This window comes from Canis lupus, chromosome 25 (genome assembly GCF_011100685.1).
Source record: "Canis lupus familiaris isolate Mischka breed German Shepherd chromosome 25, alternate assembly UU_Cfam_GSD_1.0, whole genome shotgun sequence".
Lineage (NCBI taxonomy): Eukaryota > Metazoa > Chordata > Mammalia > Carnivora > Canidae > Canis > Canis lupus.
In genome coordinates this window covers 14,204,732-14,230,340 of record NC_049246.1, presented here as the reverse complement: position 1 = coordinate 14,230,340, position 25,609 = coordinate 14,204,732, and the positions used below count along the sequence as shown (strand labels likewise).

The 25,609-nt window shown below is 38.9% G+C and overlaps 1 protein-coding gene across 3 annotated transcripts in view; it reads left to right on the top strand.

The window, feature by feature from the left end:
• The first annotated feature begins 7,821 nt into the window (after positions 1 to 7,821).
• The window catches only part of NUP58 (nucleoporin 58), a 53,153-nt gene continuing 35,365 nt past the window's right edge, over positions 7,822 to 25,609 (top strand). For 2 of the 3 annotated variants that reach the window (XM_038573461.1, XM_038573459.1), the window contains exons 1-7: positions 7,822 to 8,111; positions 12,839 to 12,981; positions 14,401 to 14,436; positions 17,146 to 17,295; positions 17,935 to 18,072; positions 20,645 to 20,755; positions 25,506 to 25,530. In XM_038573461.1, coding sequence (XP_038429389.1) covers positions 8,005 to 8,111; positions 12,839 to 12,981; positions 14,401 to 14,436; positions 17,146 to 17,295; positions 17,935 to 18,072; positions 20,645 to 20,755; positions 25,506 to 25,530 — 710 coding nt within the window. In that variant the 5' untranslated portion in view covers positions 7,822 to 8,004. The remainder of the gene's footprint in view (positions 8,112 to 12,838; positions 12,982 to 14,400; positions 14,437 to 17,145; positions 17,296 to 17,934; positions 18,073 to 20,644; positions 20,756 to 25,505; positions 25,531 to 25,609) is intronic. The other variant, XM_038573460.1, reaches the window with a different exon arrangement.

The following is a 25,609-nucleotide window of genomic DNA, read 5'->3' as shown; positions in this document are numbered from 1 at the left end:
GTTTCTTCAGTAGCACATATAACATTTATCTTTTAGTGTGGGTTCCTACTTAAATTGGTATATTAAATTTAGCTATGAATAACAGAGACCCAACTATGATGACTTAACACAGAAGATGATTTTTCTTTAATTTAAAAGAAGTCTGAAGGGGCGCCTGGGTGGCTTAGTTGGTTTAGCGTCTGCCTTTAGCTCAGATTGTGATCCTAGGGTCCTGGGATGAAGCCCCACGTGGGCTCTCTGCTCAGTGTGGAATCTGCTTCTCCTTCTCCCCCTGCCCCTCCCTCCTCTTGTGCTCAGTCTGTCTGTTTGTCTCTCAAATAAATAAATAAATAAAATCTTTTAAAAAAATTAAAAGAAGTCTAAAGGCAAGCAAACCATGGCTGGTATGGTGACTCTATACTATTTTTCTGCTATACCTTCCCACTCACCCTTCTGCTACACCCAACACCCACCTCCTAAGACTTTCATTCTTAAGGTCTTCACAGACCAGGATGGCTATCCATGACCTAGCCATGTGTCTAAGTCCCAGGCAGCAGGAAAGAAGGAGGAGAATGGTAAAAGGGATATATGGTAGCTACTCCTTTAAATGAGTCATACTCATACCTGGGGTGAATCTCAAGTCTTCCTCTACACTCAACTGGCCACAGGTAAATAAATGTATGCCACTTTGAACAAAATTGGGATTTTTTTTTTAAGGGAAAAGGGAAGCATGAAAATTAATGACAACAAGGTAGCTTCCCTTATTTTATGCCGACATTGCCAAGATTCTTTTCCTGACCTTATTCTTATACAATATCATTATCAGGTCATGAAAACAACCTTTTCGAGTCCCATAACCCACACTCACCAAAAGGAAGGACATAATTTCAAAACAAATGACCATATTTAAAATTAAATATAATTAGCTTCAGGCTGCCTGGTTATTAGTTCAGTCAATAATAGGTCATGTGGGAAAAAAAAATAGGTCATGTGACTCTTGATCTTGGGTTTGGGAGTTGAGGTCCATGTCAGTATAGAGATTACTTAAAAAAAATAAAATCTTGGGACACCTGGGTGGCTCAGTGGTTGAGCGTCTGCTTTCGGCTCAGGACGTGATCCCAGAATCCGGGATCAGGTCCTGCATCAGGCTCCTGCATGGAGTCGGCTTCTCTTCCCTCTGCCTATGTCTCTGCCTCTCTCTGTATCTCTCATGAATAAATAAAATCTTTAAAAAAATAAAATCCTTAAAATAAATACATATATAATTAGCTTCATGTAAAACTTCCTGTATTGCTTTTTTTTTTTTTTTTGATTTTTTGGGTGATAGGTAAAAGCTATATCAGGAAACAGATCATTGCTGTTCTGATCTACTGTTGGAAACTTTTGTTTTAGCTTTGGACTCCGACTTATTTTGAAAAATTTCAAACCTGTAGAGTAGTTGAGAGAGCAGTACAATGAACACCCATATATCTTTCTTGTAGAGTCACCATTTATTGACATTTTGTCACAGTTTCATTGCTCTATCTCTCCATAAATTTTGTTGTTATTAGATCTTTTGAAAATTTAATAGGATTTTTAAAAAGGAAGGACACTACCTAAATCTTTAAAGTTAATAGATTCCCAGGAATCTATTATTCAAGATAGGAATCTATAAATTCAAGACAGAGGTCAACTGCTTATACATAGGCTCTAAATTATAAATTCTCTCTTGGTTATTTCAGAGGATCAGACCATAAATATTGCAGATCCTCTTAAACAGACTTACAATTCCAACTTCCTTTCTATGTTAGAGCCTCTCAAATGATACTTCTCAAAGAGTTATCCTGATCTGAACATACCATGGAAACAAACCTTTTTAGACATTTTAATGCAAGTCGAAATTAAATTGTTTTTTACAGGGCAGCCCCGGTGGCTCAGAGGTTTAGTGCCTCCTTCAGTCCAGGGCATGATCCTGGACACCCAGGATCGAGTCCCAAGTCAGGCTCCCTGCATGGAGCCTGCTTCTCCCTCTGCCTGTGTCTCTGCCTCTCTCTCTCTGTGTCTCTCTCATGAATAAATTAATAAAATCTTTTTAAAAAAAGTTTTTACAGTGCTATTGCCTTTCAGATAATTCAGTTTATGACATCAACAATGTCACCATACAGCCAGTAAATCAGCAAAAGATGGGGTTTCTTAGCATGATTCTCGTAATATAAAAAACAAGGGGAAGCAAGATGATTTGCTATGTAATTTAGAATCTGAATCATTTGCTTCATCTATGGAAAGCAGTAATTCACATAGAATTGATACATGGGTTCAGGTCCCACAATGTCAAAGAGGAATATTTGAAACATCCTTTAGAATAGGATATGTACGCTAAATAAGAATGGTTAAGCCAAATTCCAGTGCTCTATGGTTTTGCCTGGCTGCATAGGCTTTCGGCTTAAATAGGCATGAAGCTTATATCGACATTTTACTATCAGGCTTCCCATTGAATAAACAAACAACTGGCTTATAGAAACTGCTTTCTTTGGAGATTTATTTCTGTAGAAGAAAGGATGAAAAGTGTTTTCTTTTTTGCTAATAGGACAAACAGAAGAAGGTATATGAAAAAAGGTCTTTCAGGTCCAGTCTCGCACTCAGTGTATCTAGGGCCATGTAATAGATGGTAACACTACTATTTGTTAAGTGGTCCACTATCTATCTCAGTAGTGCTCCTCTCTGTAGCATCTTGGAGGTTACTGCTGCATAATTTAAACTTGTATTTGCCAGGTGGCTCAGTGGTTGAGTGCCTGCCTTTGGCTCAGGTCATGATCCCAGGGTCTTAGGATTAAGTCCTGCAACAGGATCCCCATGGGGAACCTGCTTCTCCCTCTGCCTATGTCTCTGCCTCCCTCTCTGTGTCTCTCATGAATAAATAAATAAAATCTTTAAAATAAACAAACTTGTATCTGCCAGATACAAGACAAGAAACGCTGTACTAAAACTTTTGTAAAGTTAAAAGAATGATTTGCTTGTCAATTTGAGTGGCTTCCCCAAAACTTAAACTTTTATCTACATCATATTTCTCACTATTTTCCTTTATAAACTTACTTTTATTTTATTCACTTAGTTTTTTGAAGGTAGACTCCACACCCAACATGGGGCTTGAATTCAAACTGTGAGATCAAGAGTTGCATGCTCTACCAACTAAGCCAGTCAGGGGTCCCATATAAACTTATTTTTAAAACTGTTTTTTAAGCAGGGGTTGTTGGGAAGATGTCAGAGTAGGAGGATCTTGGGCTTACCTAGTGTGGCATGGCCACCTAGAGAACACCTGCATTGACACAAATGACCCAGAAAGCAACCCAAAGACTGGAAGAACAGACTCTCCACAGACACAGACAAGAGGCCACAAGAAACAGATCCATCTCCTCTGACACACTCTTGGCAAAATCCCATCAAAGCAGTGCCACAAGCCTGGCAGTGTGCAGGCATCCCAGACAAAGGCCAACACCACTCCAAAGTGAGTCTTGCTCTAGGGAGAAGGGAAGATAACAAAACACCAGTCTTTCTGCGACCCCAGCAGTGGGTTAGGGGCAGGCAGCTACTCTAACTGCACACCCTATCTACTAATAAAAGCTTCTCAGGGGACAACACAGGGAAAGTGCCCTGCAGTTTGGTGCTACTTTACCTCTGGCAAACATCTGGTCTGACTTAACTCATCCAAGGCAGCCCCAGACGGCACCGGACTCCACCCACAATAGGCAGAGAGCCATCACAGATTGTACGGACAGCAAAAAAAAGCTTGGCCACAACAATAGGACACCCCTGTAGCAACATACATAGGAGACATCCCCAAAGCACCATTTTCTGGTAAAAAGGAGACATTGCACTGTGGGGCACTACAGGACCTCTTTTTCATAAAGCCACTACTTTCAAGTGCAGGAGACATAGCTGACTTTCCTAACACATAGAGACACAGAAACAGACAAAATGAGGAGACAGAGGAATATGTCCCAAATGAAAGAGCAGAACAAAATCACAGCAAAAGATCTAAACAAAATGGAGATAAGTAATAAGTCTGATAGTTATTTATTTATTTATTTATGATAGTGGATTTAAAGTAATTCTCATAAAGACACTTGGTAGAATTGAGAAAGGAATACAGGATCTCCATGAGACCCTCCACAAAGAGATAGGAGACCTAAAAAAGAACCAATTAGAGATAATGAACTCATTAAGTGAAATTAAAAATAGACTACCTGGAATAAATAGTGAACTAGAGGAAGTAGAAGAATGGATCAGCAACCTGGAAGACAGAGTAATGGAAAGTAATCAAGCTGAGCAGATGAGGGAAAAAATATGCAAAATGAGAACAGACCCAGGGAACTCAGTGACAATGTCAGACACAATAGTCACATGATAGGGAGAGAGAGAAGGGGGGGGGAGAGAGAGAGAGAGAGAGAGAGAGAGAAAGTAAAGGGGGCAGAATATTTATTTGAATAAATAATAGCTGAAAACTTCCTGAATCTGGGGAAGGAAAGAGAAATCTGGATCCAGGAGGCACAGAGAGCCCACAAACAAAACCAAATCAAAGAGGTCTGCACCAAGACATAAAGTAAATAAGATGGCAAAAAGTAGTGATAAAGAAAGAATTTTAAAAGCAGCAAGAGAAAGGAAAGCAGTTACTTACAAGGGAAACCCCATAAGAGTATCAGTGGATTTTTCAGCAGAAACTTTATAGGCCAGAAGAGAGCGGCATGATATATTGAAAGTGCTAAAAGGAAAAAAATCTGCAGCAAAGAATACTCTATCCAGTAAGGTTTTCATTCAGAATAGAAAGATAAACTTTCTCAGAAAAACAAAAGTTAAAGGGATTCATGATCAGGAACAAAAACAGCCACATCCTGGTCACACATGATGCCATTGGTCTGTGGGTCCCAAAGTCACAGTCCAGCTGCCCTCCTGCCTGAGTCAGCATGCACTGCCAGCTAGCTACCTGCTCAATGTCAAGTCAACACATCTTCACCTCAAATCAATACGGACTCAAACTGACACTCTTTCCCTCAAATTCCAGCCCTGGTGCTCAAATCTGTCCACAAAAGTGGCCATAATGATGACAGTATAGAATGAAGCAACTGGAATAGTGACACTAATTCTGTGGAATATATAACAGATAAAAGGAGTGTTCTAGGCTGAGAACATCTCCAACAAACACATCAAAGAACATAGAGCGTGATCTTGGTTACGAAAAAAAAATGAGACTGGGGAAAATAAAACAAGATGAAATCAGAGAGACAAACCATACGAGACTTAAACATAGGAAACAAACTGAGGGTTTCTGGAGGGGAAGTGGTGGGGAATGAGGTAACTGGGTGATGGGCATTAAGGAGGGCAGGTGATGTAATGAGCATTGGGTGTTACATAAGACTGATGAATCACTCAACTCTACCTCTGAAACAATACACTACACGTTAATTAATTGAATTTAAATTAAAAAAAGAAATCTCCCCACCCGAAATAAATAAAACTGTTTTAGATTTACAGAATGATTACAAAGATAATTCCTATATAGCCCACATCAGTTTCCCCTATTTTTTTTTAAAGATTTTATTTATTTATTTGAGAGAGTGAGAACTAGAGAGATCACAGAGGGAGAGGCAGAAGCTCACTCACCACTGAGCAGAGAGCCCAATGTGAGGCTTGATCCCCAGAACCCTGAGATCATGACCCCAGCTAAAGGCAGCCACCCAACCAACTGAGCCTCCCAGGTGCCCCTAGTTTCCCCTATTATGAACAAAAGTAGTCCCTACTACATTTTTGCACACTCTTTCCATCCAGATAATCTTACGCGTTTTGTTAATAATATATAAATTGCACGTGCCAGGCATTTTGATCTTACAAATTTTATGCTGGTCTGGTATTCTTCAAAAGTTTTGGAAAGAATGGAATTAAAAGATGTAGGGAGCCATATTTTACCTTCCTCCAAAACTCATCTGGTTCTTTTTTTTCCCCCCAGGCAAAAGTACCCTAGATTTCCTCTCTAGTCCTCTTATTGACCATCTTATTAGTCATCACTAATAGCATTCTCTAGATCATTGAAGATCTAAAACCCTCAATATTTTTTTTCTCCTCCTGTTCAATCATTATGAAATTTTTTTCTACCATAGTTCAAATGTCTCCTTTTAAATTATTCTTATGGTAACCTCCATATTTAAAATGCTAATTAGTTTCTTAATTAAACTAATACAGAGGTGATGTATAAGTGCTTAGACTGCCATAACAAAATACCACAGACCGGGTGGCTTAAACAACAAAAATTTACTTCTCACGATTTTGGAAGCTAAGAAGTTCGAGATCAAGGTGCCCATCAGCTCTTTTCTTAAGAAGGATGCCTTTGGGATCCCTGGGTGGCGCAGCGGTTTGGCGCCTGCCTTTGGCCCAGGGCGCGATCCTGGAGACCCGGGATCGAATCCCACATTGGGCTTCCGGTGCATGGAGCCTGCTTCTCCCTCTGCCTGTGTCTCTGCCTCTCTCTCTCTCTCTCTCTGTGACTATCATAAATAATAAATAAATAAATAAATAAATAAATAGAAGGATGCCTTTTAGCTGTCTCCTCGGAAGTGGAGAAACAAAGAGTTCTCTGATGTCTCTTCTCACAAGGGAATTAATCCCATCATGGGGACCCCACCCTCATGACCTCATCTAAACCTGTTTACCTCCCACAGGCCCTACTTTCAAATACCATCACATTGGCGGTTAAGGCTTTAACACAGGCATTTTGGAGGGATACAGTTCAGCCTACGGAGGCAGCAATGCCTGTCCAACCTCAACGCCGGAGAAAGAGCTGCATTACGAGGCGTCGTGAGAGGTGAGCTTAGAAATGTTTGCCATATGGAGGGTGAGTGCCAGAATACAGTGTTCCATCAAGGCAGTGCAATGGTGAGAGTTATGTTTTAGGAAAGCAACTCTGGTGGTTGCTTAGGGGATGAATTTTATTGGAAGAAATCACAGACCGGAAAACCCATTTGCGGGAGAAATGTAATAATCCCTGAAGGAAAAACAAAGACCCACATTATCACAGTACCTCAAGTGCACCACTGACACGGGAATCTCTTCCTTAAATCTACATTTTTCTTATCTTTAAGGGTTGCTCACGGAACCCTTGAATTCCACACTATCCTGTGCTTGTTTCTGTACTTCTCCCTTCCACCTTGCAGCTGCTCTAGCAGGTAGCAGAGAGGTGTCAGCAACGCCAAGCCCAAGGCCAGAAGACAGCCACGACGGGGGGCGGGGGGACACCTCCCGCGACCGGCCGGGCTCCCCAACACTACCCCGCGGGACACGCCGCAGCACCTCGAGCTTGAGCACGTCCTCGGACTTCCAGGGGTTTGCGCAGCACCCCGCCCCCCAGGGGCCGCTCTTTGAGCCTTCCTGTGCCTAACGGGCTCCGAACACCGCGGAGCGCGTGAATGAATGATTATCGATCGGTTTCCGGACCGTCAGGGCGCAGACAGCTCCCCGTCCCTCTCCGGGAAGAGACTGGGCTCGGACTGCTCAATCGGGCCTTCCCCGCTCTGGGATTCCGCGCATCCCCGGTAGCAGTAAGGACAGAGGCAACAGAGGTCCAGCAGCCATAAAGTACAGATTGCGCCAACGCATATGCAATTCAGAGCTGAAGGAAACGGCTGGGCTCGTGTCTAACGCGGAGCGCCCACCTTGGCCGGGAGCCGGCGGCGCGCCCGGAAGGCGGCGTCCCGGGATGCCCCGCGCGGCGCGCCGGCCCTCCCAGAACGCCCTGCGCGGCGCGCCCACCCGCTCCCATCCCAGGGTGCCTTGCGCGGCGGGCTCGCTCCCGGCGGGCTCCGCGCGCGCGGCGGGCGCCGAACGTGCTCTCGGGTGGTTGCCCCACCCACTTGGGCCTTGTCTCGTCCGCGGCCGGGGCTTGAAGTTCCCGCCAGGTCGCGCCTGGGCCAGAGCGATGCTGCCCGGCCGGCCTCGGCTTTGAGAGAGGAGCGTCCCGCACCCCTTGCCGCTCGCCGACGGCGCCGAGCCTCCGCAGCCATGTCCACGGGCTTCTCCTTCGGGACCGGCACGCTGGGCTCCGGTACCGTAGCCGCCGGCGGGAGCGGCGCAGGCGGCGGGTTCTCCTTCGGGACCGGGGCGTCTAGGTAACCGCCCTTCCTCAGCTTCCCGGCCCGGGGTGGGCGGGCCCGTCCCTCTCCCCTCCCGCTGGCTTCCCTGCGGCGGCCCGGGCGGGCTCCGGGCTGGGAGGCCCCCGCGTCCACGCGCGTCCCCGCGGGTCCCCGCCGCATCCGCACCCGGTGTCCACCGCCCGGGCTCTGGCTGCGGGAAGGGCCTGGGGTCTCCCGCCGAGCCCGCGCCGCGCGGTCCGGCAGTCTCAGGCAGAGGCGTGTGAACGGCATCCTGGCTTACTCGGGGCGTGCGGCACACGACGATTCCTAGAACATTTCAAGGAGGGCAGTTAGAAGTTTACCTCTGGTGATTCAGTTCCCGTAGCGGGGTGTAGGTAGGGTCTTGGACATCCCAGCGCTTTAATGATTTCGTGGTATTTTAAACGAGCTCGAACCTTCGTACCTCACGAAGGTACGAAGGTTCCTTTCTTGCTGTTCTTTCCTGTTTTAAGTAAGTCTTGCAGCATTCACTGGTGGTAATTTTGGACATTTTGTGCAAATTAGCATACGTGAGAGCCGTGTCGTGATGACTCCCATGGTCTTCTGCTGATACCGAAAAAAATGTCGGTAGCATATTTATCGTTTTTGTGCAACCTGCTGAACCACCGCTTCGGGCGGTGCCGACGTACGTACAGCTAGCGGAGGTCCAGAAAGAGTCCGTGAGAAGAGCTGAAAGTCAGCTTCGTGGTGAGAGATTGCATCTTTAGAATTCAGTCTTTTAGAGATAGAGGTGGAGCTCATTAAATCAAGAGGTGTGCACAGAAAGTGTTTCAAGGTATCGCCTGAAGCTTAAGGGATATGATTGCAGATTAAAAAGGCAAAAATACCTTTGTTGTTTTAAGGCGGGGGGGCAGAGACTACATAGTCAAGTAAAAAATCTGGGGATTTCCTTTAACATCCACTTGTGGATCCCTCTGCACCCTAATTAACAAGGTCTGATAATTGACTTCCCATTGGTTTTGCTCCCAGGGCCACCACCCTGTTTCAAGCTTGTGTCATTCATGGACAGATATTTATTGAACACACTCCTGTGTGCTAGACTCTGTCTTAGGTGATGAGATAAATTAGGGTCCTGCTCTCCTTAAGCTTACATTCTTATGAAAACACTTAGGATATCTTCCAGGTTTTCATCCAGTAACCCTTCTCGTATTTGATGACAACTGTTTCTCATCTCCTGCTTTGATTAATTCAGTGGAGATGTCAGTCTTTTTTTTTTTTTTTTTTTTTTTACCACATTATAGTCAGAGTCACTTTTTAAAATTCCCATTGCCTACCTTTCATGATTTTTCATTATCCTTGGAATGAAGTAAAAATACATCTTACCATTACACATAAAACCCAAATATTCTGGAATCTCTTCAGACTCACTCTAAGCCCATCTCCTCCTTTCAGTTTGCTCCAATTCAGTAATACAGAGCTTCTATGAAAAAAATAAGTTTACATCATTATCCAGTACAAAGAAATAACTGAAACAGAGTTTCAAAGAAAGATATTTACCCTTACTTTATGTGATGCACCTTGATATTTCCTGTTCTGTTCCATTTTATTTTTTAAAATGCTGATTGTGATTGGCTACATTGATCTTATATTCCTAATGGCTCTTAATCTTAGGTTGAAAAATGCTGCTGTAGCAACTAGTGCATTTTCTCAGTTTCTCAGCTGGGCTTGGCCAAACCGCTTCCCATTTGGGGGCAGGTCCCACTGATTGGAATTCTCCTCCCACCTCCTGCCTTATATACCAAGCTGGTGTATACTTCTGGGACTCACATGTTGACATCTCCAGAGAGGTCTCTAGATCTGCAAATGTAGAGGAGGTTTCCATCCTCATTGTACCTTGTAACATAGTACCTATCACAGTTGTATCAGTTTACTGTGTTTTTTGTAGACTTACTTTCTGATCCCAGCGATAGAATGGAAGCTCCATGACAGCGAATACCTTTTCGTACTGTTTTTTTCTGGAGACACAGTGGAGCTCAGTACACATTTTTTGAGAGAATGAATGATTGGTTAATCTCTTTCTCTCTGACTGGAAACTTCCTGACGTCAGAATCTGAGTCTTATTTACCACTCCATTCTCAATCCCTATGACAGCTCCTGTGGAGAGGACTTTAATAAATATTTGTTGAATGAGTAAAAGATTTATTAGTGATCAGCTATAAACATGTACATAGTCTTCGGAAGGGCTTAGATAAGGGGTGCCTGCTTCAGTCAGAACAACATGCAACTCTTGATCTCTGGATGGTGAGTTCAAGCCCCATGCCGGGTGTAGAGGTTACTTAAATAAAATTTAAAAAACAAAAATTTGGGCAGCCCTGATGGCGCAGCGGTTTAGTGCCGTCTGCGGCTCAGGGTGTGATCCTGGGGACCTGGGGTCGAGTTCCACATCGGGCTCCTTGCAGGGAGCCTGCTTCTCCCTCTGCCTGTGTCTCTGCTTCTCTCTCTCTTTATGTGTCTCTCATGAATAAATAAATAAAAAATCTAAAAAATAAAAAAATAAAAATAAATAAACAAAAATTTTAGAAGGGCTTAGATAAATGAAAGGAAAGACAGTCTAACACTTGTCTGGTGGAATACTGGTTTGGAGACCTAACTGCCCCAAGTGCCATCTGGTGATTTGGTCTCTTAAGTAAATCATTTTAGCGAAGTTACTCCCCATGCCTCAGTTCCCACATCTGGAAAAGGGATATATTTATCTCACTGAGTTGTTGAATGAGGTAAAGCGTATAGAGTACTTAGCATCATATCTGGCACTTGGTAAGTGTTCAATAAATGTTACTTTTTAAGTCCACATTAGGGTATGCTGGAGAAGTTAAAACCTTATTCCTGACCTGCTGGAGTCAACTTGGCTTTTCTGTAACACATTCTGATGAGTTATTGGCAGATAATAGTGGGTTGAGGCAAAAATTGTTCCTGTCTGGGGGTACCTTTTGTTAAAATAAGTAAATTTCTCTGCCACAGAGGAAGTTCTCTTTTGCTTTTCTAATACCACTTTGATGTATTTCTTTGGTAATGTTTTCACCTTTAGTTATGAAACACTTCATAGTGTCTTCAGTTATCTTAAGTTGTCAAGAAATTTTAGGTATTTTAATTGTCTAAAAATACATAATTTAACTGTACATCTTTTGTATATTTGTGGAATAGCAGTAAAACCAAATGGGATCAGTGAATTATTTGGGAGGAAGGAGAGCATAATAAACATTTTCTTAATTTGGGGTCTTCAGAATTTGCCAGTGTTTATTAAAATACCCTTTTAATTCAGTTGATTAAGTGTTTAAAGATTTGTGCTTTGTTGGTGAGACCTTGTAGCCTTGTCCTGCTAACCCTCTGTACTTCACACACCTATTATGCTCATAGAGCTTGTTTTAAAATAAGTGATAAACTTAGGGTATGCTCCCTTTTTTCCCCTCCTACTCAGTTTTGATGACTGATTCAGGTTCTGTTCTCACAGTGCTTGGCTGGCATAATACCTTGTATATAATGTGTTTAATTGAATTTATAAGTGTTCCTAATGACGAAAGTAGTAACAACATTTATTAAGTGAATTCATCATGCATAATCTCTTAATCTATTGCAAAACATCTGTTAAGTGGGCACTATTATTCCCATTTTGCACACGAGGAATTAGAGGATGAAAAAGGCTAAGTGATGTAACACAGGACCCAGGACATTGGGGAGCTGGTACTGGAACACTGCTGCCTCCTTAAGTTGAAATGTCTCAGACTTTTAAGCTTTTTAAAATTGATCTTGGCTTCTCTTATGGAGATTGTGTCTGTATGGAAGAGCAGGCCGACCTAATAAAGAAACCTATGTAGGATGAATGGATCTCCCATTATGTTATGTGTTGTTATAATCTCTCTTGACTCTTCCACACAATTTTTGGAGTGTCAAATTGTCAAGAATTTTTATTTTTATAATTTGCTCTCCCACTGTAGATAGCAAATATGAGTCCCTGAGTTTTGATGAGAACAGTTGAAAGTTGTGAACTTTGTTCACATCAGTTGTTATTATCAGCTGTTTTTAAGCTTTCAAAAACTCTAAAGTGTATTTCTGCTGATGAACACATAATCTGGATAGAGGGTAATCTTACTTTGCATTTTACTCTTGCCAGGTTATGTTTAGTCGTCTTCCTCTTCCCACCCCTACTCCAGTTCTTATTGCTGTTTTGGTGGCAAGAAAAGTAACTGCAACCCCCTCTTCCCCCACCCTACTCCATGAATATGGTGATAAGTAACAGAGAGGTGGCAAAGGGAATTTAGGATAACTTTTCTATTTCTGAGTATGTTTTATTTTTCCTCATATCATTAGTAGTTGGGGAAGAACAGGTGAATTTAGAGATATAAACTGTACATGAGTCATTTAAGGGGAAAATGACCTACATTCATAGGATTTCCTTGTGGCCATATTAAAGTATGCTAGCTTTCAATAAAACTTATGAAAGCAGTATATGTGTGATACTGTTTATGATTATTTGGGACCTGAAATCTTAATTGTTATGGATTATGCTTTTTTTGAAGACCAGTCTCATATTTTTTGAGACTAATTTTGTGTGTACTTATTTTAAAAGAGAACAGGAAAATATTTGAATTTGATTGCTTAAAAATAGTTAATCCCTTTTGTATTCTATGGAGATATATTAAATATGTTAAATGAAAGAAGGTACTTAATGGCTCTAGTAGACTTTTTTTGTGTTTTTTATAAACAAGCAACACTTCTGTGGGGCTCAATTTTGGAACTCTTGGAAGCACTGCAACTCCTGCAACTACATCTGCTCCTTCAGGTGGTTTTGGAACTGGGCTCTTTGGATCAAAACCTACCACTGGGTTCACTCTAGGAGGAACAAATACAGGTAAGGAGGATTGTCCCACTTGCAGGGAGTTGGTATGGGTATTCTTTTTTAAGTTCTCTTTTATAACTCTTTCCTTTACAAGGATTGTCATTGGCGACAGATCTAAAAAATGGTAAATAGTACGATGAAAAAATATAGAGGGATGTGGAATTAAGGGCCAGTGATAGGCCTAACATTGGTTATAATCTATTTTAATGTAAAGAAGGAAAGCACACATTTAGGGGTGCCTGGGTAGGTCAGTTGGTTAAGCATCCAACTCTTGATTTCTGCTCAGGTCATGATCTCATGGTCTTAGAATGAGCCCTGTTCAGGCTCAGTGGAAAGTCTCCTTAGATTCTATCTCTTCTCCTAGACCTCTGCCCTCCTCGCTTGTACACTCAAGCTCTCCCTCTAAAATAAATAAATAGGGTATCTAGGTGGCTCAGTTGGTTAAACATCTACCTTCTTCTCTGGGCATGATCCCAGGGTCCTCGGGGAGCCTGCTTCTCTCTCTCTGCTTCTGCTTCTCTCTCTTTCTCTCATGAAAAAAGAAATAAAATCTTAAAAAAAAATCTGAAAAAGGAAAATATATTTAAAGAAATAAGATCTCTCTTTGTTTAATAACTTTTTTTTGGAGTATACTTTGACAAAAGACATACCTCTTTAAATATAGTAAATTAATTTTTATGTTAGATTATATAATGCGGTGTTTTACCTTAGTGACGATAAGTTTACCAATTTGGACATTGATTAATTTGCATATGTAGGACCAGCAGATCCTGTCTTGCTATAACATAATTTACCTTCCTTAGAGATGTGTTAAGTTTTTGTATTATTAAAACAATTGTTTCAATGAGAAAAGGGCAAGAGGTCAAGTTTTCTGGTAGACGTTTCAATAATAAAATCCTGTTTGTTTTTTAATACTTGAAGATATTTTGTTACTAAAAATACCTTTCACTGGTGCTGCCATTTAAAAAGTTTACTTCCTTGTTTACTCTTTTGTTCTCTACCCTCAGGGCCTCTTGGTCTCTGTTACTGCTTTTTGCATTGACCCTCTAGCTTTGAGTTGCAACTTTTCACAGCCACACATAGAAAATGAAAGAACTGCAGGAGTAAATAGACCAGCCAGTGAACTACTTGATACAATTCTGTGTGCCAGTGTTTGCTTGGAGTAGCTTTTTTTCCTCCTTGCCTAATGTTGTTATAAGCAGGAGTTGTTTGCATTTATAAATATTCCCTAATTTATCAAATTATATACAGCCTGTAATATTGAAAGCCAGTGCTATAGGAAGAACATTTGTATTAGTGGTTATGGTGGAGGATACTGGTTGTTGTAGTGTTATTACACTCTGAGGATGACTCCAAGTCTTGCCATTGTGATAAACCCCAAAATATGCCATCTTCCATTGACGATTAAATTTTATTTCTTTTTGTCCCCAGGAATAGCAACAACTATAACTACAGGATTAACTCTGGGTAAGAATTTTTGAGGAAAGATCCCAGAAAACCACAGGGTTTTCTACTCTTCTCTTAAATCTCACAGAGCTGGGGTATAGATCACAGACACTGACTCACCACATAACCTTTTGATATTGGAGTTTTTTTAAAAAGTCCATTACTTTTTAATTCAGAAAGAAACCTTAAATACAGAAATGGTTTTTCTGTAGAGATTTATTTCACATTGTATTTTGTAGTCATTGCGTCCTTTTGGGAGGGGGGGGGAAGCAACAAACTATGGGCCAGAAGTCTTGGAATTAAACCCTGCTTGTACCTCAAATCATTGTGAGGTCTTAGGTAGTCATGTATCTGGCAGCTTTTAGTTATCTATAAAATGAATGTATTGGACTAAAAAGTTTTTGGATTCCCTTCCAGCCCCAAAACATCATTGTTCGCTGTAGTGATATGCCAAAGAGGATGTGAGTGAGTAGGATGGCAGTTAATAATGTCAAAGGAAATGAATGAATGAAAGGACAGTGAGGAAACTCAGTTACAATTAAGTAAAATTAAGTAAAAAATTTAAATAAACTAAAGATGGTAGCCTTTCTTCATTTGGATGATACTCACCTGTTATTAGCAGAAAGCGTAACACATCTATTTACTACTAGAGATTTGGACAGGATTGGCTTCAGGGGGAAGCATTTGGATTCTCTTATTTTTCTGAGATTGTAGAACCTCTACAGGATTTTAAAGCACTGTATCCTGGCAGGAACTTCTGGTTGTGGTAAGGGCAATCCAGAAGTTTTTTTTTTTTTTTTTTTTTTTTTTTAAATATTTTTTTCTTTATTTTATTTTATGATAGTCACACAGAGAGAGAGAGAGAGAGAGAGGCAGAGACATAGGCAGAGGGAGAAGCAGGCTCCATGCACCGGGAGCCCGACGTGGGATTCGATCCCGGGTCTCCAGGATCGCGCCCTGGGCCAAAGGCAGGCGCCAAACCGCTGCGCCACCCAGGGATCCCCAATCCAGAAGTTTTAATTTCTGGCAGCTGCTTAGTGCTTTGAAGAGAAGCCAAAATGCAGGTCATTATATATATATATATATATATATATATATATATATATATATATATATATATATATATATAATTCTTTTAAGCAGCTACTACTTCCTGATTCTTGCCTTAGGTATACATAATACTTTGAACATTTCCTATTAGCTGTAGGTGTGGTGATGGTACTGATGGTGAGGATTGTACTGATAATGTCAAGAACTGCTGAGTTGCATGAACAAGGCATTGTTCATGGTTATGAGGTGAAGGTGATTTGCAGGTATAGTAATATGTTCTTATATGCTCTAACAGATAAATGAAAGGCACCAAGGAAGGCAGAGGAAGAAAAAAGCAGGAATTTATTTTGGGGACAGGAAACATTGCTGATGGAGGAGTGGAAAGGCCTAATCATAAAGGGATCCAGGGGAATAGGAAAAGTACTTGGTTCTTGGAGTTAGGATTCAGAAGTGGGAATAGTAGGGAGAGGGGAAGTGAGGAGTATGTTAGGACTAGATAGGAAAGGTGGTTGTGTGCCAGGCCTTTAGATGCTACTGTAGAGATAGTATAGAGCTAGTGAGAGCTTTCAGTCAGGGAGAATCACCAGGGTATTATTTTTTTTGTGTGTGTTTTCTTGTTTTCAAAGTAACTGAACTAATTCCAAGAACATATGTATTAAAGGTTAGGCTGATAGCACAGAAACAAATTAAGAGGTTATTATAATAGTTCTTGAGAGGGAGATGACCTGAGCTAAGGATTTTTGTTTTTGTTTTTAAAGATTTTATTATTCATGAGAGACATACAGAGAGAGACAGAGACACAGGCAGAGGGAGAAGCAGGCTCCCTACAGGGAGCCTGGTGTGACACTTGATCCCAGGACTCCCAGATCATGACCTGAGCCAAAGGCAGATACTCAACCACTGAGCATCCCGGTGCCCCTGAGCTAGTGTTTTTGCGGATGCTTGTACTCCAGGGATATTTCTGCAGTAGAATTGACACGATTTGTGACTAATAGAATACAGGAGGAAGGGACCTCGGGGTCATATGGTTTCTGGCTTGAGCAACTGAGTGGACCATGGCAGGGGATTCAGGAAAGTATTTGTATAGAGAGATGTAGAGGTGCAGAGGGAAGAGATATCCAAGTAAAGCTAACCAATGGAGGCTCTGATAGGTGTACATTTAGACTCATGTTCCTGTAGTTGGAAATCTGCAGTTAGGAAGTATGGGAGCAGGCCTGGAGCTGTAGGCAGTATCATTTAAGAAGTGGATGGAAGAAGGAGATGGACAAAAGCAGTCTGAAAGGTGTGGTAGCAGGAGCTGACAGAAACAGAAGGAAGAGGAAGCAGTGGAGAATGGTTCAAATATTTTTGGAGGGGAGGAATATCTTTCTGCTAAGTATAGAGAAAGGAAGGATAAATGCTGTTTTGGGTAAATCCAGGGGTAGAACTAAAATTGGATTTTAATATTACCACATTGATTGGACTGATTTTTGCCTTTCTTAAATCACAGGGTCCTGTTTTAAGTATTCAGTATGATCTGGTCCCAACTTTTATGTTTTCCTCTTTCATACATATACAAATACATAAATCTTTCTTTTATCTACAAAAGTAGAATCACAAACTTTTAGGGATCCTAATCGAAACTGGTATAATACATACACAGTTATGGTAAAATAGGATTTGTCTGTTTGTTTGACCTAGGAACACCAGCCACTACGTCTACGTCTACAACAGGTTTCAGTTTAGGATTCACTAAACCTGCCGCATCTGCCACACCATTTGCTCTACCTATTACTTCTACCTCAGCTAGTGGTCTTACTCTTTCGTCTGCTCTGACATCAACTCCATCAGGTGAGGCAGAATGCAAAAAGTGACATTTTATGGTTGAATTTTATTTTGTTTTTGGCTCATGTATATAGATATCCACCTTTATTAAAGATAACTGATTTTGGAAAGTTTTTATTTCAATCATTCAGCAATTTTGACCTACTAAATGGCAGCTGGGGCCATCTTGGAAGTTGGTCTCTATTTACAGAGCAAAGCAGGGACCAGGTGAGAGGTAAAATGTAAAACTATTAATATCCACTTTGTTTTCAAGGAGTATTTTGATGACAAGAAAGGATAAGGAGTCTGTATAAACCTTGCCTGGCTTAGGATTCATTCCATTTTGAAGGCGAAATTGGTATCCTGGGTTGAAAACTCTTTATGACAATCCAGAATCAGTTACCTGATACCATTCTAGTATTACCCAGAACTCTTACTCCTTTCACTAGCTTTTGCTTTGAAGGTACTATTTTTCTTTATTCTTAAGTATATATAATTTTATCTTTAGTGAGTAGTTTTTCCCAAGTGTGAATTTTATCATGGATATGAGGTTGGCTGATTTGTTTGTTTTTGGTTTTTTGTTGTTGTTGGACATGTTTTGTAGTTTTTCTGGTGTTCTTAGAAATGTTGTTTCCTTCTAAAGCCTTAAAATTTCACTTTTTATAGCATCTACAGGATTTACCCTAAATAATTTGGGTGGAACAACAGCCACAACTACTAGCTCCTCAACAAGCCTTTCCTTAGGTGGAGCCTTAGCTGGTTTGGGAGGTTCGCTTTTCCAGAGTTCAAATACAGCAACATCAGGTAATTGATGATATTCATTTTCCGAAATTGTAAATATTTATTTTAAAATTTACTTTGTATTTTGACCTTTTGAACAGATCACTTTGTCTCTTTAACCTGTATGTTTTTCGTTTAGTATGAAAACTGAATTATAAAATGTTTTCCATACATAATTGGACATCTTACACATTGTAGAATTGAATTTTTCTGCTTCCCAATATTGACTGACTAGATAAAGAAGCAAAGAAGGGCCTGTTGAAGGAGACTGTAGTAAACTATTCTAGAGAAACTTGTCTTTTTAAAAATGGCAGTTGCATAGTCTTGGATCATTGAGTATCTAAGTTCATTGTAAAACAACTTGACCTTGTAAGTCCTGGTTTTAAGAATGGCTTTCCATTACAGATAGACTGAAAGGGTATTAGCATGCTTTGAAGGCAAGGTTTTAGAACACCTGTATTAAATTCATTACAGTCAGGCAAAAAAGCCTAAAGTATCAGTTCTCTAGGCAGAGAATCTTTAATATTTTCTATCTTGGATTGATTTTTCATTTCATGCTTATTTTGAAATTAGTTTCATGTTAAGGATTCTCCAGATGTTTTGAATATTGGAAATAAATAATAGATTAAACATGATAGAATATATATAATGTAATACAATAATATAATGTAGCAGTGAGAAAAGCTTTCCTCTGCTATGAAAACATTGTGTAATGATCTCAGATAGCAATATAACATCAAGAATTTCTGTTTAACGATTTAGTTAGGAAAAATTAGTAAGATGTTGAAATCACAGAATTTCCAATACATATGTTTATTTGCAACAGCTATTTACTTTCAGAAGTTTTACTGAACACCTAATAGATGTCTAATACTTGGTTGTGTGGGAGAAATGGAGTATGGCCTGGTGTTTTAAACATAGGGTTCTTGCAGGTGCTCTATTCAGATACTAAATTTAATGAAGGAACTCTGGGCCAGTGAATGGGGAAAAAAGTTGGTGAAGATAACCTGTAAAAATTTGTAGTGTTCAAGTTTACATTGATCTTTCAAATATTTATCTTTGTCACTATTGTCTAACCTTGTAGGTATTCAAAATGTCCCTAACAACCAAATCTTTGGATGACTGTAACATACATTTCTTTGCAGGATAAGTACTTAAACATCCTTCCCAAAGATTCCTATGAGAGCAGAACATAAAATTAATAGAAAGGGGAGGTAGAGGATTGTTTTTGCTCTGCTAATGAGTTTTTAGGTCTGTTCTAATTTTTGTTAGGCTCTAGACACACGTCAGTATTTAATTTATGGCTTTTCTAACCTAAAGATGCCGTTGACTTTTTAAAAAAATTAACGGTAAGCTGTATTTTTTTCACACATTGCCAGTATTTAATCTAGTTTTCAGTTATCCGATGCTCTTACCCAGTACATCCTACTGCTTCCTCTGTTTTAAAAGTAGATAGCATCTTGTCCAAAAGAGCCACAGTTGTGTCAGCTTGGGTGTGCATGGACTTAGATGATTTACCAATGCATGGTTTTTAAAATTTTGCAACTTGATTCACAAACATACATTATTGACTTAAGATTAACTATATAGTCTAGCGCCTTCAATTCCTTTTGTCAGTGAGGTAGGATTTAAATAAATGAAGTCTACTTTGTTCATTAAAGTTTTGTTAAAAATGCTTGGAGTATGAAATTTGATGATATTTGAACTGTAAGGCTTCCACCAATCAGTTTAAAATTTAATAGTAAAACTATTTGCTTTATGTTATACTGAAGTCTTACAGATCATTATTATATTATTTAATTTATCCATCACCAGCTTTATTGCGGTATAATTGAGAAGTGAAAATTATAAAGTGTAGAGCATGATGATTTCATATATACATGCACATTGTAAATGCCCATCAAATGAATTAACACATCCAATTCTAGATTATTTTAAAAGTATGTAATTCCAAAGCCTGATTGGAAGACAAGAAGTATTCATCTGAAAATAAACAAACTAAAACTGCTTTTTTAAGAGAGGGTTTAAAAAAACAAGTAAATTAACATGTCCACATATATTGAATTAACAGATACACTCTGACCTTTTTAGTAAAGAAAAATTGATAGACCCATCAATATATAGATCAAACTGATGTTTACCAGATAGGGTAGGTTTGGAGGATAGGCAGAATGGGCAAAGGTGAGTGGGTGGGGAGCACGGGGTACAGGTTTCCAGTTACGGAGTAAGTCAGAAGCATGAAAGGTATAGCCTAGGGAATATAGTTGGTGGTATTGTAAAAAGGTTGTATGGGGTAGTGACACTCGTGGTGAACATAGCATAGTGTATAGACTTGTCAAATCACTGCTCTATACTCATGTGACGTTGTGCATCTACTACACTTAAAAAAATTACCTAAAAAGTAATTAAAATTACATTATCCAAACTACATATACTATTGAATCCAGCTCCAGACTTACTCCTTGTTATTTGCTTAAATCCAGTAAGAAGAAAAATAGGATCCAACTTAAAACTATTTGAGAGCTTTGGTCTCTAAGGAAAAATCAATATAAAGACTTCCAATGAACTTTGTAAATTATATTTGGCTTATTTGTAGGACTTGGACAGAATGCGTTAGGATTGACTTTGGGAACCACAGCGGCTACTTCAACTACAGGCAATGAAGGCCTTGGTGGTATTGATTTTAGTAGTTCATCAGATAAAAAAAGTAAGTAATGTTACGTTCTAACAGTAACTTAAATTCCTATGTCAGGAAGATTTTTAGTTATATTCACTAATAAAGTTTTTACTTTTAAATTTGCTTTATATTCCACAGATTTTGTGTGTTTAAGATTTTATTTTTGTAGAAAATTGAGTTTTGTACGTGCATCTCTTATATAGCTGTCTTAATATGTGTATTAATATATATTCTTAAGTTGAGATGCACAAATATACGGTATACAAGTTGACCCTTGAATAACACACTTTGAACTGTGCAGATCCAGTTGCATGTGGATTTTTTCCAATAAATAACAGTGGAGTACTATAAATGTGTTTTCCTTATGATTTTCTTAATATTTTCTTTTCTCTATCTTATTTTATTGTAAGAATACAGTATATAGTACATATACAAAATGTGTGTTAATTGTTTATATTATCAGTAAAATTTCTGGTCAACAGTAAGCAACTATTAAGATTTGGGGGGGTCAAAAATTATGTGTGGATTTTCAGCTCCCTGGGGAATTGGGACCCCTAATACCTACATTGTTCAAAGGTCAACTGTATTGCTTTTTAACCTGTTCTTTCTCATGTGTTACAGCATTATTTCCTAAGTATTTGTCAATTCTGTAATTCTTTAGAAATATTTTACTGCTGCTTAAACTTTTTTTTTTTAATTTTTTATTTATTTATGATAGTCACAGAGAGAGAGAGAGAGAGAGAGAGAGGCAGAGACATAGGCAGAGGGAGAAGCAGGCTCCATGCACCGGGAGCCTGATGTGGGATTCGATCCTGGGTCTTCAGGATCGTGCCCTGCGCCAAAGGCAGGCGCCAAACTGCTGCGCCACCCAGGGATCCCTTACTGCTGCTTAATGTCAACTCTGTGAATGGATAGATATTTCAGTCTACCATCATTCTATTATTAGTGTTCATTTTCATTTTTAATTATAGCAAGTATCAACATATTGAGCATCTTTATAGGGAGAGGCAACATGGTATTGTAGTTTAAGGGTGTAGACTTGAGCTGAAATCGCCAGTCTTCAAATCCTATTTACAAGCTCTGTGACCTTGTTATTTATCCCTCTGGTTTAGTTTCTTTATCTGTAAAGTGCAAGAAAATAACAGTACCTACTTCAGTGTTGGTCTGAGGATTACTATTTATAAAACCTCAGAGCCAGGCACATAGTAAATACTCTCTAGGTGTTTGCTTTTCTTATAAATTTCCATTCATATTTTTGGTGATTTTTTTTTTTTTTTAATACCTAGAAACTGAATCATTGGCTTAAAGAGAAGGACGGTCTTGGAGATTCTTGGCATATATTGTCAAATTACTTTCCAGAAATGTTTTACCAATTTATTTCCCACCAACCAGTATGAAAATACCCTTCTTGTTGCGCTCTTGCCATGCTGAATATTCTTTTTAAAAATTACCAATCCAGGGGATCCCTGGGTGGCTCAGTGGTTTAGCATCTGCCTTTGGCCCAGGGCGCGATCCTGGAGTCCCGAGATCGAGTCCCACATCAGGCTCCCAGCATGGGCCTGCTTCTCCCTCCTCCTGTGTCTCTGCCTCTCTCTCTCTCTCTATGTCTATCATAAGTAAATAAATCTTAAAAAAATAATAATAAAAATAAAATAAATAAAATAAAAATTATCAATCCAGGTTCATTTTGAAAAGTTTTTTAGTTTTGTTGAGTCTCTGCTTGATTTTTTGTTTTGTTTTGCAATATCTCTTCTGCCTCTGATGAAAGCCTGTTTCACTAGGGTATATTCATGCATATTGTATTAAACTCTTATGGAGAACTTAGAATGAGGTAATAGATGAAGGTGTAAAAATGCTGTGTTTATATATCTATGTAAGAATTTTTTTATTTGGATGTGGATTTTATTATATAGAGATACTATTCTAGGGTGAAGTACTGTTTTAAAAGTTAGCAATCCTAAAATCCTTTTAAATTTTGAAAATTTGGGATTATTTTTCTTTGGAAATTGATTTTTAAACATAGGGGTTTCTCTCTTGTTTTACTTAGTTTTCTTTGTAGCAACTCCAAAATTAGAAGAATAATCTTAGGTGTTTTAGCAGCTTATTTGTTACTCTGCTGGAGCAGTCTGGGTACTGTCCAACTACTTTTATTTTAATTATGAAACTGTTTCTTTATTGTAATCGCTTTTAACCTTCATGTTAAAAGAACCAATTGAGGCAAAAGAGTAAGAGAAATGGAAAGAGTTAATTTCTCTTCTTTTCCCCCTGCCTCCTCCCCAATTGTCTTCCTCTTCTGTTGTGGCTTAGAGTTGAACAAAAGGAATATGAAGAATAAGTGCATGTGACTTGAAACTGATGTATTATGTCCAGTTCCCTTTAACCTCCTCTGTGTATCAAGGGATTCTTTTTTAATCTCAAGGATTTCTTGGTTTCTCTAGCAGCTATATCAGTTAGTCTTGACCTGCAATATTGGGTTTGATCAGATAAAGAGTAGTAGGAAACAATGATCTGTGAGTGGCAGCATGGAGCAAGACCTAGAAATGAGGATGATCTTTGCTCTTTTGAAGAACTGCTGGAAGACCAGCAAGCTACAACAGAAAGATCAGATTCCAGAGGTCGGCAAAGGGCCGTAGGGCCATGTGTGCCACATTAAGCAGTTTTGGAATTACACTGAGGACAGTTGAGACCCACTAGAGTTTTGATATGAGATACATATTTGAAGAAGAGCATTGTGGTAGCCATGTGGAAGATAATGTGCAGGAAAGCAAGAACAGATACGGAGTGCTGTTACGGAGCTTTTATAGCAGTCCAGGTATTATAGACACAGAGCGAGACAGACTAGTCAGGGCCCATGGTAAGCTAAAAATAAGCCTAAATTTTATATACTCAGGTCTATCTGTATATAAACTTCTGTAAATACAATGAAACAGAATATCAAAGAAAGAGCAAAATAGTACATTAATCAGTAAAAAAGTTGAACTATTTGGAAAAAAAAATGAAATCCCTACTTTATATAACTGTGTCTTATCCAGTCGAAGACACCCATCTATAGAACATGGGTCCAATTTCAGAAATGTTTAACTATGAGTGAGAAAGATCTTAGAATCAGTGAAATACAAAATACGGAAAAATAAATTGTAGTTGGACTAAAGAGGCAAACAAAACAAAGCTGATGGACAAAGGCAAAAGGTAAATGGCAAATCAGAAGTAAAATACTTGATTTCTAGGTGCTCAATTTTTTACATTTTAACATCTGAAATTGAGATGTATCTTAAAATTAGTGTCTGATTCTAGAAATAGACACGTAATATACATATATATATGAGATATGTATATGATATATATCTCATATATATGTATGACAATTCATATGCTTAATGTTGAAATAGCTCTTAGAAGTCAGTAAGAAACATATCTCAAAGATATACAAATACCCTGATTGGCCATTCACTAAAGGAGAAATAGACTTGTCTAACATTTGAAATGTTTTGCTTAGTGCTGTCAGAAGTGTGAATTTAGGTTATAATGAAGTGGCATTTTTCATTTATATACTGGCAGGAATTGTTTTAAAAAAATATGTTCATTGTTGAGGGTGTGATGGAAAAGGTACACTTATAGTAGATGGGAAGATAAATTGGAACAATTGTTTTAAAGGATCAGTTTGATAATATATCAAAGGCTTTCCCTGATATAATCTTTGACCTATAAATTCCTCTTTTTTGGAATATAAATAAAGTCATGACAAGTATTTGGAGATTTAAAGACATTGACTCTAGCACTATTGTTTATATAGTGAATGCTCATATGTTAAGAAGAAGGTTGTGCATAAAGGTTCTGATACAGCTATGTTATCAGTATCCTGTGATCACTTAAAATCATGTTAAGTGACATGGAAAAGACTTAATGCAGCATGCTGAGAAAATATGTTAACGTAACTTACAGTCATCCTGATTGCTTTTAAAAATGTGTGCATAGGGGCACCTAGGTAGCTCAGTGGTTGAGTGTGTGCCTTTGGCTCAGGTTGTGATCCTGGGGTCCTGGGATTGAGTCCTGCATTGGGCCCCCCACAGGGAGTCTGCTTCTCCCTCTGCCTATGTCTCTGCCTCTCTTTCTGTGTCTCTCATGAATAAATAAATAAAATCTTAAAAAAAATGTGTGTATAAGTGCAGAAATAGGTTGTAAGAGGATCATTGAAATTTTCTGGTGGGATGAAATTTTGTGTGTTCCTGTATTTTCTTAATTAAGCAGGTTTTATTTTGTAACATGAAATACATTTTTGAAAAGCAGAAAGTGAATCACTGCATTTTGCTGATGGAGCATTTTTACTTTTCTACTTTTAGATATATACTATTAATGAACTATTAAACAGATGTTAGAAAGTTGATATATCTACACACATTAAAAACTTCAACTTTAAAAAAATTGCTTTTGTTAAATATTTAGAGACATCCAGTAATCTGACATCTTTTAGTGTTCTAAACTGATAGAGAACCTCACTCTGAACAGTTAAACTGCGCTACACAAGAATATTTTTCATCAGAGAGTTGAAAGAGGAAGATTCTTGCCCTTGAAAGAAATAGATACAAATCAGCTATGTAATTATCTATATGTACACAAACATATCTCCATGACATCATGACCTCACATATATGTAAGAGGCAGTCTAAGAAATACTTAGCAGTTTTTATATTTATACCTTAGTTTGTATTAAATTAAAACTTGAATTGGGAGTACATTGTTAAATGACCTGTTTTTACATGAAACTTCTTAAATTTTCTAGGTGATAAAACAGGAACAAGACCAGAGTAAGTTTACAATTTAACTTTTAAAACATTTTCATTGAAGAATTTTATATATTAAATTATAGGCAAATGGTATGGTTGT